This window comes from Staurois parvus, unplaced genomic scaffold (assembly GCF_062004578.1).
Source record: "Staurois parvus isolate SC_StPar_1 unplaced genomic scaffold, SC_StPar_1.0 ptg000091l, whole genome shotgun sequence".
In the NCBI taxonomy this organism is placed as follows: Eukaryota; Metazoa; Chordata; class Amphibia; order Anura; family Ranidae; genus Staurois; species Staurois parvus.
Genome location: NW_028317887.1, coordinates 3,287,678 through 3,300,867, shown reverse-complemented (window position 1 = coordinate 3,300,867; position 13,190 = coordinate 3,287,678). Strand labels below are relative to the sequence as shown.

At 41.5% G+C, this 13,190-nt stretch overlaps 1 protein-coding gene across 7 annotated transcripts in view; it reads right to left on the bottom strand.

The window, feature by feature from the left end:
• Window positions 1-6,755: 6,755 nt before the first annotated feature.
• The window catches only part of ARHGAP24 (Rho GTPase activating protein 24), a 1,010,562-nt gene continuing 1,004,127 nt past the window's right edge, over window positions 6,756-13,190 (bottom strand). For all 7 annotated transcript variants that reach the window (XM_089670543.1, XM_089670544.1, XM_089670542.1 and 4 more), the window contains 2 exons: window positions 10,707-11,778; window positions 6,756-7,586 (listed from right to left, as the gene is read on the bottom strand). In XM_089670543.1, coding sequence (XP_089526669.1) covers window positions 7,343-7,586; window positions 10,707-11,778 — 1,316 coding nt within the window. In that variant the 3' untranslated portion in view covers window positions 6,756-7,342. The remainder of the gene's footprint in view (window positions 7,587-10,706; window positions 11,779-13,190) is intronic.

The following is a 13,190-nucleotide window of genomic DNA, read 5'->3' as shown; positions in this document are numbered from 1 at the left end:
TAGTGGCAGGAAATATGCCCCATTGTTGGTGTCAGTGGCAGGAATAATGCAGCAAAGGCTGGATAAAGGCAAGCAAAGGGCCTCAATTTAGAGACCACTGGCCAAGGCCAAAATTATGTTATACATCCCAGGAGTCTAGATAGGCACTTTTTTCTTTCATCTGGAAAAGGGACTTTCTCAGCTAAGCACACCCTCCTGCCTGCATGGCTGACCTAAGTATAGATGGATTCCAGGAAGTAAATACTATATGAATCATCTGCCCTTTCTCAAGATGGCCACAGCTAGAAATAATAGGGGTTGTTTTTCAACAAAAAAACACATGGAGACATAGATGGATGGGTGAGTTTGGTATGAATATTAAAAACGAATTAAAACATTTTTTGGTATTTGGTGTTCAGATCCATTTTAATTGCACTTTAACCTTTTCACGCTGGCCGAACGCAAATGTGCGGCCTCCCGGCGTCTGGGCCTAGACGCCGAGCGGCTGCACATTTGCGTTCCATTAAAAAAGAACATATGTGATGAGGGCACGCACTCCCTGCACATGTCCGGTACGTCCGGGGTTAATGATCTGTATAACAAGGAGCGTGGAAGGGGTGTACCCTTTGACAACATACGTTGTGCTGAATTGTATCCATCCTACTCATATCAGAAATCTTAAAGGTATGCCAGTATGTGTCCTAGAACACTATGGAGAGTTAGTCTGCAAGTATACAAAAGTGGTCCGTCAATATCAAATGCAATAATATCTAAAGATAGATGTACTCCCCTTAGCAATTAGTGATCCCTATGATTTATTTTAGCTCATACTTGCCACAAAAGTGTACAAGAATATTATATGGTAAGGGCTGCTGGGCACTGAAGTACACAATTACAGTACAAATGTTTGGAATAGTTATAAATAAAACCTTTATTATTTTATGAACAATATGGGATGTACACGTCATACAGGTTAAAAATCTGCATAAACATTCCTATGCCTGTCTTTCCATTATATAATCTATTGTACAAATCTTTAAGGTGTTTATAGTATAGTGCAATAGGAAAATGTGCTTGAAAAATACAAAGAACTTTATAACTTAGGATAAACCTTTTTATTGATTAAAGTGTTCTTTTCCAGCAAACATTTTTTTCAGCGTCAAAAACATCCCATAACTAATTCCAAGGCAAAATATGATGTGTCCATGAGATAGGAATTATAGATAATATTTATTATTTTTGGAAGTTTTCTAAGCAAAATAAAAATTTTAAAAATTAAAAGGTCACCAGTAATGTTCAATGCAAGATGGGATTAGCACCACTTTTCATAAAAAGCAGCAAAGGTAAATAGAAAGGTACATCATATTTTTTTGGGGGAGTTTAAAGAGGAACTGGGCCCTACAAGATGTGTTTAAAAAGGCAAACAGAAGGCAAAGTACTATGTCACCTTTTATCATTCTGTAGCTAATCTTACCCCATTACAGACTTATTGGGGTTGATTTATTAGAGCTAGAGAGTGCAGAACTTATTCAATTAGGTTTTGACAAAAACATCTGGAAGCTGATTGGTTTCTATGCACAACTGCACCAGATTTTTGCACTCTCAGTTTTGGTAAATCAACCCCAATGTGTGGGGAGGTCATCTTGGTAGAGGCAAGGCTTTACTTCCTCATGGAGTGTGTAGCTGGAGGAACAATACACAGTACAGAAGTGGCATCACCAGATCTCTCTCCAAATCTCCTTTGACTAGCAATTAGGGAAAGCAGTGCTGTAACTCTCACACTGCAGATATACATTTATAAGAGTGTAGGCCTATGAGTGCCTAGGCACCCTTACAAACCAGCGAATGCTCCGCAAGTTTTCGGAAAGGAATTCCAGGAAAAAGGTACATTTTCATAGTGCTACTTAGGTACAATATATGTTTACCCTACCACATAGCAAATATTCACTTTCTGAGTTCAGTTCAAGTTTAATGTATTTTTAACATATCTCTTGTGTGTTAACAGTGCCAAGAGTGAATATATGTTAAGTCCACATCCAATTCCATATGGACTTTGAGGAGCTAAGAACGTAGACTTTATGTGGATATTTGGTCAAAGTACACACCTGTTTTTTGCACCATACTTATGAATATGTTTGCATGTACAATCATCAAAATGTTTGCTAGGATTAAGCAGTCCACTCTTTAGGTCCTAGAGCCAAGGGCGTATCTGCCACAAGGCATTTGCCTTGGGTGGCATTTTACAGGGGGGGCGGCGCCGCCCCCCAGGCAGAAGGGACAGTGTGTGTGTCAGCAGCAGGGCCGGCATGGGTGGGGGTTCAGCCAAGCCAACACACAAGTAGGGTCACCTGGGCCAAGGGACTGTCTACCCCGTCATGCTTCCCCTTTCCTGTCCTGCTGCCCCCCTCATGTCTTGCAGCCCCCCCATCATGCTGCTCCCCATCATGCTGCCCCCCATCACACTGCCCCCCTCCTATCCCATTCCCCCCCATGTCACACTGCCCTCCATTATGCTCCTGTGGGCAGAGTTAAATGTATCAGTGGGTGTGGCCTGTTAGGAGCCTAGGCTGAGGCCGCTTTCTATCCTTCCTTGCATTTAGTCTGTTTAGGAGTGCGGAGCGTTTGCATATTATACTATACAGTGGACATGGATGAACATTAAAGACACAAGCACACGGATTCCGTGGATCTCTGGAGTAAACCATTGGCACTTTCGGCGCTCTAAACTATTTAATGGGTTCAGAGATATATACTGACAGTTTTATTTAACAAACAGCACATGGAATTTTACCTATCGTTATTAAACAAAAGTGGTTAATAAAAGTGTATGTGAATCCATAAAACCTATGTCCAGAATTTTTTTCTATTAAAGTGGTTGTAAAGGCTCAAGTTTTTTTTAACCTTCATGCATTCTATGCATGAAGGTAAAAAACCTTCTGTGTGCAGCAGCGCCCCCCAGCCCCCTAATCCCTGATCCTTATTGTGATGCAGCGATGTGCACAGGAGCCTCAGCTCTTTAGGGACTCTCTCTCCTCATTGGCAGAGACAGCAGCGGGAGCCATTGGCTCCCACTACTGTCATTAACAGCCAGGGAGCCAATGAGAAGAGAGAGGGAGTGGGGCTGAGCATCGGCTCTGGGTGTGGACACGCAGAGCAGTTGCTTGGGAGTGAGCCTGCTTGGGTGCCCCCAAAGCAAGCTGCTTGCTCTGGGGGCACTAGCAGGAGGGAGGGGCCAGGAGCGCCAGCCTGGGACCCAAGAAGAGGAGGATTGGGGCTGCTCTGTGCAAAACCACTGCACACAGCAGGTAAGTATAACATGTTTGTTTTTTTTGTTTTTTTAAATGCCTTTAATATCACTTTAATGTAAGACTGGAGCCTTTGTTATGCTTTAACTAGTGTCCCTATCCTTATAAAGGAAAGTTTTAATCACTGTGATATTCAGATATCAGATAAAAAGGGAAGAGAATTTATCTAATCTCCTCTATGAGAACTCACACAGCATTTCAAGTGACCCTATCAGGGTAAAAAAAAAATAAAAAAATAAAGGTATTGTTCTGGAGAAGAGCTCTTTTATTCACCTCATCTTCATCCCGTGTCTCCTTGTTTTCCTTGCTTCCAGCACTGTAGCCTCTATAAAGCTGGACATACATGCTTAGATTTTTGTTTAGTTCACCCTGCAGGCTGAAAATCAATTCTTCCATCCATGCTATACAGCATGGACTGATGAATTGCCCCTGCTGAGCTATTGTATTCTGACAGTTACCAGGGGTGGCTGTCACAATGCTCGAGCAGGGGCTGCATCTGATTGGATGCAACCACTGTTATGCTCACAGTGTTCCCTCGGCTACTTTGATTTTTCAATCAAAGGATGTCAGGTGGGTGGGGGCAGAGCCACTCACTATGTACATTTCAGCTGGCTTATCAGGAGCCAACTGAATTTTATGACCAGCTTAAGAATCTTCAGGAACACAACAATCAGAGGATAGAAACCAGAACCATGGCAGGGGATGCAGGCATTTTTCACTCCTAAAAAAAAAAAAAGTTGAATGCTGAAGAGACAGATGGAGGACGCAGTGCTTAAAAAAAGCAGATGTAAGAGATACACACCACCAAACAGTAAGGACCTCTTCTCCTGCAGAGAACCTTTATTTGAATTTCTTTTACCTTGGCAGGATCTCCTAACCCCATTCCATCCAATATTGAAAGAAAGGTTTGGGCTGAAATTGGCCTTTAAATTGAGCAACTAGTGGGTACCTCTCTTCTTTACAGGCAATATGGTCACATTTTTGAACATTTTTTACTTTTTGGGGGGAAACTGTTGGGTTAAGTTCCAATTTAACGTCTGACTAGACTTGTGTGGTAGATATTTTGGTCAACCCCTGTAAACAAACTGCTTTAGTTCATCTGTATGATGCAATGCTCAAACTGCTTGCCTGAGATTACACCAAAGCATTTTGAGGGATTTGGGGATTAGACCTCTAACGCATTCAAAAATAAGGGTTTTTTTTCAACATACACTATATTGCCAAAACTATTGGGACGCCTGCCTTTACACACACATGAACTTTAATGGCACCCCAATCTTAAACTGTAGGGTTCAATACTGAGTTGGCCCACCCTTTGCAGCTATAACAGCTTCAACTCTTCTGGGGAGGCTGTCCACAAAGTTTAGCAGTGTGTATAATGCCTTAAGTGTTCCCTTCACTGGAACTAAGGGGCCAAACCCAACCCTTGAAAAACAACCCCACACCATAATCCCCCCTCCACCAAACTTTACACTTGGCACAGTGCAGTCAGGCAAGTACCGTTCTCCTGGCAACCTCCAAACCCAGACACGTCCATCAGATTGCCAGACAAAGAAGCACGACTCGTCAGTCCAGAGAACACGTCTCCACTGCTCCAGTCCAGTGGTGGCATGCTTTACACCACTGCATCTGATGCTTTGCACTGCACTTGTTGATGTAAGGTTTGGATGAAGCTCTCTATGCATTGTTGTTGTGCTAATCTGAAGTCTCACAAAGTTGTGTGCGCTGATCCCACTCTGTAATTTTACGTAGCCTACCACTTCATGGCTGAGTTGCGGCTTTCCCAGTTTCTTCCTCTTTGTTATAATACCACTCACAGTTAACCGTGGAATATTTAGTAGCAAGGAAATTTCATGGATGGACTTATTGCACAGGTGGGAACCTATCATGGTACCACGCATGAATCCACTGAGCTCCTGAGAGCGACCCATTCTTTCACAAATGTTTGTAGAAGCAGTCTGCATGCTTAGGTGCTTGATTTTTTACACTTGTGGCCATGAAGGTGATTGGAACACCTGAATCCAATGATTTGGAGGGGAGTCCCAATACTTTTGGCAATGTAGTGTATTTTGAGTCCAAGATTACAAACAGATGCTGAAAAACTTCCTTATGCAACTCTGAATTTATCCACTTATTAACCATCCAGGCACTGAAGCAGAAATCCCAACTGACATTGGTGTACTGTTAGTGTGGGTATTGGTGCTGATTTGTAGATTTCTGTTTCCTCCAACATAATGGTATGTAAAATTACAAAACATTTAACTTTTGTATCAACTGCTCCAGTAGCAGGGTGCAATATCCAGGTGTTTTTAAGGAACTTAACATAGGTACCAATTTTGTTTTTTCTTTGTGACAAAGTTCCATGGTCACAGAATGTATTTAAATACAGATTATCAAGTGCAAGGGATGCCTACTAGCACACTGGTGGGGTTTTTTTGCCTGTTAGATAATTTTAGGATGAGTCCTTTAAATGATCCTTATAGAAATACCACTTCTAAGCCGTTGCAGATGCACTAGCAGATGTAGATACACTAACAAATGTAAGCCAAACTCCAGGTAATACATTATAAGCAGTTACAGCAGTTTTTTTTATCCTTTTGCGATAAAGATTTTGTATAAATAAATAAAAGCTGGTCATTGTAGGCATCCCTGTCAATGCTAAATGGTTGTCTCAACACTTTACACTGCTACCTTTAGAGAACAGCTTGGTCTGTTGAAAAACAACTGACCTACTGGTTGGATCACATCTAAGAATTGGTAAGCTGCAACATATAAAATGTTTGTTTTGTGTTTAACTAATACTTTAACACATTAATTAATACTAGAAAAATAAAAGCAACAAATCTACCAACCCCCATCCTGTATTCTTTATATCAATTATAGAGTTTCGTGCAGTTTGTCAATGGGACATGAGTACTAAAATGTATGTTATGGAAAATATGGTGTCTGCTTGAATATAATGTACCCACTGATTAGGTAAAAAGTTAATTATAATTTGGTAGTCTGATTATACCCCTAACTGGGAGCTTATGACACCTTCCACACTCTACAGTCTCACTTCCCTCAGTCCCCATATAGTGCACAAGTTCTTTTTATGAATGGTCACACCTCAATACCTGCCTTCAAGAGTAGGTGGTCCCAGAAGACAGAGCAGGCACATGGAGGGAAAATGTAAGCTTTGCCTAGAAAATTCCATGAGAAAATGCCAACAGTGGCAAAACTAGAGTACCTTGAAAGTTTTTAGTACCACTAAATGTGCTTGAATATTGCAAAAGCACTGCTGATAACACATACTATTATATGTGTCTATTTTTTCTTGTACATATTGCCAATTAATCCACAGGATAATTCTTCCAATATCAATGCCAAGCGTCATCAATTCTAGGGTGTAGTCCCCCATAATCAACAAAACATTGTTTTTATTACATACAGTGACATTTTGTGGATAAAGAAAGAGCCAAACATATTACGTCTTGTGGCAACGCTTTATAAAATTTTGTACACTTTCTTTTGGTCATAGGCAAGTTGGTTGGCACAAACATCAAAAGCCACAAGTATCCCATATTGTTTTTTTTGTTTTTTTTTATTTCCATTCCCTGTCAACATGGGAATAGGGACAATTAATATACAAAATAAGCCAATGATAGCACAATGCGCAAAAATATTGTATTACATTTTAAGTGCAAGGATATATATTGACTTCATATAAAGCTCGACTGCAACAACATATCAGTTTGCTGTTTTAAATACAATACTTGCATTATTATTATTATTCTTGGAATACAATTCTGTTTTAAACATAACACTTTTTTTATAATCTATGTACACATATCCAGTTTTAACACTTGACAGTAGCAATATGGATTATGTAATAATAGAACTGACTTGGTTAGGCAGATACTGTGGATGATGCTGATTCTTTTTTTTTTTTTTTGACCCCTCTCTACATGGTACCTAGAAATAGAGTGCTAATCTTGGTCAGGTGACCAGCCACCTGAAGACCTTCCATGTGAAAATACTACGCCTGCTTCTCACTGTCCAACATACTTTGGCCCACTTTACTGAATCCATATTGTGTTCCCTCTCTCTGGCCTACGCGGTTCCACTGTGAGGTCACCAAAAGTTGAGAAAAACTGTTCCATCTCCTTCTGCAACATGTCGTTTCTTTTCTCAGCATCCTCTTTTGCACGTTCTGCATTCCTCATTTTAATTTCCACCATAGTGTACTTCTTTCTTTCTTGCTCCAGTTCCTCTTGCAGGGATAGTACTTCTGTCTCCAGAGTGAGGTTTCTTTGTTCCATGCTGTGGAGATGTACATCATAGTTAATAAAGGTTCGTTCTGATATGCTTTGCAGCTCAAAAAGTTCAACACACTTGAAATGACTTTGTCTAGTGTAATGTAAAAAAAGTATATATTATCTACTAAGTTGCCCTAGCAACATGGCCAGTGGCATGACAATTTTATCTTTAGTATTACTGGTGGAACTTGACAATATAAAATGTACAAAGTTATTATAGATCTTATCAGAAGTCATCTAACTGCAATTGTAGAACAAGAAATATAACACAATGCTAGTCTGAATGACATTTACCAGTTGCATTTTTCCTAAGAAAATGGAAAGGAAATGTGTCCTGGGAGTGGAATCCCAGCTTGCAGTTGCACAATGGATAAAGTCATAGTTGTGACAGCAGCTACTATCAGCCTTCTGATTCGCCCTGACCCCTGACGAAGTTGAAGTATCACAATCAGAGAGAGTTATTAAAATGAAATAAGGGGTTGACTATGTACTGCAAAGCAGCACTAGCAGATTACTCTTTGGTATGTTTGGTAAGACAGGTTCGATTCAATTCAATACTCTGAGTGACACCAAACTCTTCTACACCATAATTACTTTACAGTAGCCACATAATGGTAAGGCTTAGGCTTATTTGAGAAAAAATGGTAATAGAGGCTGATTATCATTCCAAAATACCCACAATGTTCACAGTTAAAGTGATACTAAAGGTTATTTTTTTTCCTGGAAAATAACAAACATGTTATACTTACCTGCTGTGTGCAGTGGTTTTGCAAGGAGCAGCCTGGATCCTCCTCTTCTTGGGTCCCTTGCTGTTGCTCCTGGCTTCTCTTTTCTGTTGGGAGCCCCCATAGCAAGCAGCTTGCTATAAGGGCACCTGAGCAGGTGTGTTCCCAAGCCCCTGCTCCATGTGTCCATTCACACAGAGCTGTGACTTGGCCCTGCCCTCTCTCTCCTCATTGGCTGACTGGCTGTGATTTACATACTGTCACCAGTGCAGTACAGCGTCATCATATAACTGGTGTGGCGGTGATCAGGGACACTGGTGACAGTACAAAAAAAAACTGTAATACTTTTTTTTAATTTTTCAATGTTTTTTTTATTTTTTATTCTTCTTTTAAGATTTTTTTTTTAACACACGGTGATCAGAGCAATATAATGTTACCATAGTAACATTGCACTACTCTCTGGGAAAGTGATCAGGATTTTTTTTTATTTTTTTAAATACATTATGATTGCCTATAGTAGTGAATTTCACTGCTTTAACCACTTGCCTACAGGGCACTTATACCCCCTTCCTGCCCAGGCCAATTTCCAGTTTTCAGCGCTATTGCACTTTAAATGACAATTGCGCGGTAATGCAACACTGTACCCATATGACATTATTATCATTTTTTTCTGACAGATAGAGCTTTATTTTGGTGGTACTTAATCACCTCTGGGTTTTTTTTTTTTTTTTAAACAAACCAAAAACCACTGAAAATTTTGAAAAAAAAAAGTTTTTTCTTAGTTTTTGTTATAAAATTTTGTAAATAAGTGATTTTTCTCCTTCACTGATGTGCGCTAATGAGGCTGCAGTGATGGACACTGATAGGCTGCACTGATGGACATTGATAGGTGGCACTGATGGGCACGGATGAGGAGGCACTGGTAGGTGGCACTGATGGGCATTGACAGGCATCACTGATGGGCACTGAAAGGCAGCACTCATATATGACACTGATAAGTGGCACTGATAGGTGGCATTGACTGGCACTGATAGGTGGCACTGACTGGAACTGTTAGGCGGCACTGATAGTCAGCACTGCGGGCACTGATAGGCGGCACTGATGCACACTGATAGGTGGCATTGACATGCGGCACTGACTGGCACTGATAGGTGGCACTGATTGGCAGCACTGATGGGTGACACTGAAAGGCAACTCAGATGGGCACTGATATGTGGCATTGATGTGCACTGGTAGGCACTGAAATGTGGCATAGATGTGGCATTGAAGGGCACTGACAGGTGGCATGGATGAGCACTGACAGCTGGCACTGATGGACACTGACAGATGGCACTGCTGGGGCTACACAGATCATCAGGGCACACTGATAATCAGTGTACATGTCCCCTCCTAGGAATGCTGATTACCGACTCTCCTCTCCTCACGAGCTGTCAGCGTGACAGCTCGTGAGGAGAGAAATGCCGATAACCGACATTTCCCTATTTGCATGTGATCAGCTGTAATTGGATACAGCTGATCACATGACCGAGCCGACATCTTCGGCTCTTTCTGTTGATCGGTGATACGTTGTGTCTGAGGGACACAGCGCACCACCGATCGCCGCGCTGCGTGCTCTAGGAGCCGTGCATGCGCGGTGAGAATGGGAGGACGTCATATGACGTCCTCCCAGAACAAGAGAACCACCTTGCGCCCATCATTGTACTATATGGCGGGCAGGAGGCGGTTAAGCAAGCATTTTGCTGAGTGAAATTGATTCATTCAGTGTGTTTTGTTGTGATTAGCTGTGATTGGCCACAACTAACCACATTGTACAGATTGGCCCTGTCTGTACCATGTAATCACTGTGATCAATCACAGCTAGCAACACAATTGTACATAATAAATGGCTTGAATTGAAGACATTCATAGTTTACAATTGTCATGTGATCTTCTGTGATTGGTCATAGCGATCACATGGTACTGTCAATGGGCTGGTACACTGATCAGTCATTGGCTGTGTCCGGTTGACACAGCCAGTGACAGATCATGCCCACAGCACGGCCTGTTCAGGGAGGAGGTCATATGACATCCACCCAGAACAACAAAAGTCCCACCCGGCTGTCAATTTGCGAGATGTGGTTATTAAATAGTAGCATCTTGGCTACAAATATCTAGTACATCTGGGTATAGTATATCATGTGAATGACTTCCCTGCCCCCGTGCCTCCCATATCACAATGGTTATGCTTGGAAATGAGCTCATTAGTTACTAGCACTGCTCTTGGTGGCAAACACAACAGAGGGGATTGAAGGTTAGGTACAGAAAGTACAAGACGCTGTGCATGTTCATCTTATTAAACATTTGCAACATGAATATGGAATTTATAGTATAGAAAACAATAATAACACTAGTAAAAATACCTTTTTATTCTGGTCTCATACTCCATTTTCTGTTTTGACATTTCCTGTTTTAAACTGGATACAAGGCTGTGAAGTGCACTGTGGTTGCTTGAATTGCTCACTACAAAAGTCTCACTGTTGTCACTGCTGCTGGTAGCCCTGCTGCTGTGACCCCCAGCACTTCGTCTGTCAAATTTGCTCTCAAAGTCTGCTGCACTAGTAATATCGTCACTGGCTGGCCCATCTAACACAGGGTCCTCAAAGGTCCCACCATAAAAGTCCTGCTCTGGACAGGTTGTTGTGGAGGAGCGGCAGGAGTTGGAGTTCTCAGGGAGAGAAATTTCACAAGATGATGTGGACCATGTTGCACTGTCCACACTTTGCTTGTCATCAGAGTTCATCATAAACTGCTGGTGAACATTATCATATGTGGACAATCTGTGCTGCTGCACTGGTTCGCCTGTACAGTCTTTTTGTTTGTTATCTCTTAATGTCACATATCCATTGGGTAGCCAGCTTGTGGTCCGACTGTTCAAAACATTGCTCATTGTGTCTGTGCTGGACACTCCCATTTTTACAGCGCCATTCTGTACACTGTGAGTACCCATTTTGGTTCCTGAACTTTTGAGAGAAGAGGTTCTTCTAGCCTGTAAGGTACCATTGGGTAAAGAATGGTGTTTGTCATGGACTTCCACAGAACTGCTGAAAGACCCGTTGGTAACAATCCCACTACCCTTGTTAAAAGCTGGATTTTTTTTCACCATTAGCGGTGGACTTCGTGTAACATCCAGTTTGTGAATGCTGTTTCTTGGGCTGTTGGATTTACTTCCTGAGAGCACAGTGGGAGACCCGTTGTCAACACTTGACCTTTGTGGAGAATCAGACTTCTCCCAGGAGCAACGTCTCACTGCTATATCCTTTGTATTATTGTTCTCCTTGTTCTGTATTTGGCCTAGCAGCATCTTTTTTTGCAGCTCATTGTTGTTGTTGGTCGTTTCTTGTCCAGCATCAATCTGAATATCAGCATCTTTGGGGAAAAGGGTTTCGTGCTCACTTATCATCACTGCCATCAACTGCTGCACAACTACAGTACCTGGAAAACAAAGGATGGAAACTAAGTTTCAAACCACACCAACTCTAAAAAAGGGTCTCAGTCAGAGGGAAAGAGTTAATAACAGTTAATAAAGGATAATTGAATATCATTAGAAACATTTGTGAATCCTGAGTGAAAACATGTATAAATATACCCCATATTTTATAATGGACTATTGAAAAGAACTCTGAAATTGACTACATGCACAAATTATCCAGAGTGAGGAAAGTACAACTTACCACATTCAAAACACTTTTAATCCAGCTCTAAGGTTGTCTCAAGTTTAAGACCCTGGCCTTCAACGCAGAGTTATGCAGTGCGGGCCTTAAGTATGGAAGCCCAAGGGAACAGCATCATTTCTTCAACAATGGCCATATTTATTCTTTAAAACCCTGAGTGAAATGTTGCATTTTAAAAGGCACACAAAAATCAGTGCAAACATGCAACCAGCATGTTCTTGGTACACGCAGCAGACAGGGACTTACACTTTTTATGAAAACCATAAAGAAACAAAAATGCCCATGTGCATTCTCCATTAATAAGACATATACAATAAAAATGCAGCAGCCTATAACAATCAGAAATCACCATTTTACTGCACTACGCCTAGCAGTCTGGTTGCTACAAATTACTGCACATGATTGATACTTGCATTTTTTAAATGTATATTTTAAGTGAGAATATATGTGATTTTGCATTCCTGGGTAGGGGGCGCACGCGAGCTGCGCCTTTTGCGGCCGTGGCTGTCAATCACTGGGTCTCGGCCGGTGATTGCCCGCCGGCGCCCGGTGATTACCGAGGATCTCCGATGGGGAGGAGGGCTGCTTTGTTTACTAACAGTCCTCCACCCTGTAGGCTCAGGCACACTGCTCTGGATGGCTGTGCACAGCAGAGCAGTGTCCTTACAGTGAAGCACCAACACACCGCCCCCCAGTAAAATACTCCCAGCACACAGTTAACCCTTTGATCGCCCCTCATGTTAACCCCTTCCTGCCCAGTGCCATTAGTACAGTGTCAGTGCTTTTTTTTTAAGCACTGATCACTGCATTGGGGATGTCAATGACACCAAGTCAGTTCCCCCCAGTGTCAGAATGCCTGCCGCAGTCCCGCTATAAGTCGCTGATCGCCGCCATTATTAGTAAAAAAAAAAACGTCCAGTATCTATACCGCCATTTGTAAACGCTATAACTTTCACGTAAACCAATTAATTTACACGTATTGGGATTTTTTTTTAGCAAAGACATGTGGCAGAATACATTTTGGCCTAAAGTTATGATGAAATTTGATTTTTACTATTTTTTTACTGGACATGTTTCATAGCAAAAAGTCAAAAATATCTTTTTTTTCTCAAAATAGTTGGGGTTTTTTTGTTATAGCGCAAAAAATTTAAAATGTACAGGCGATCAAATGCC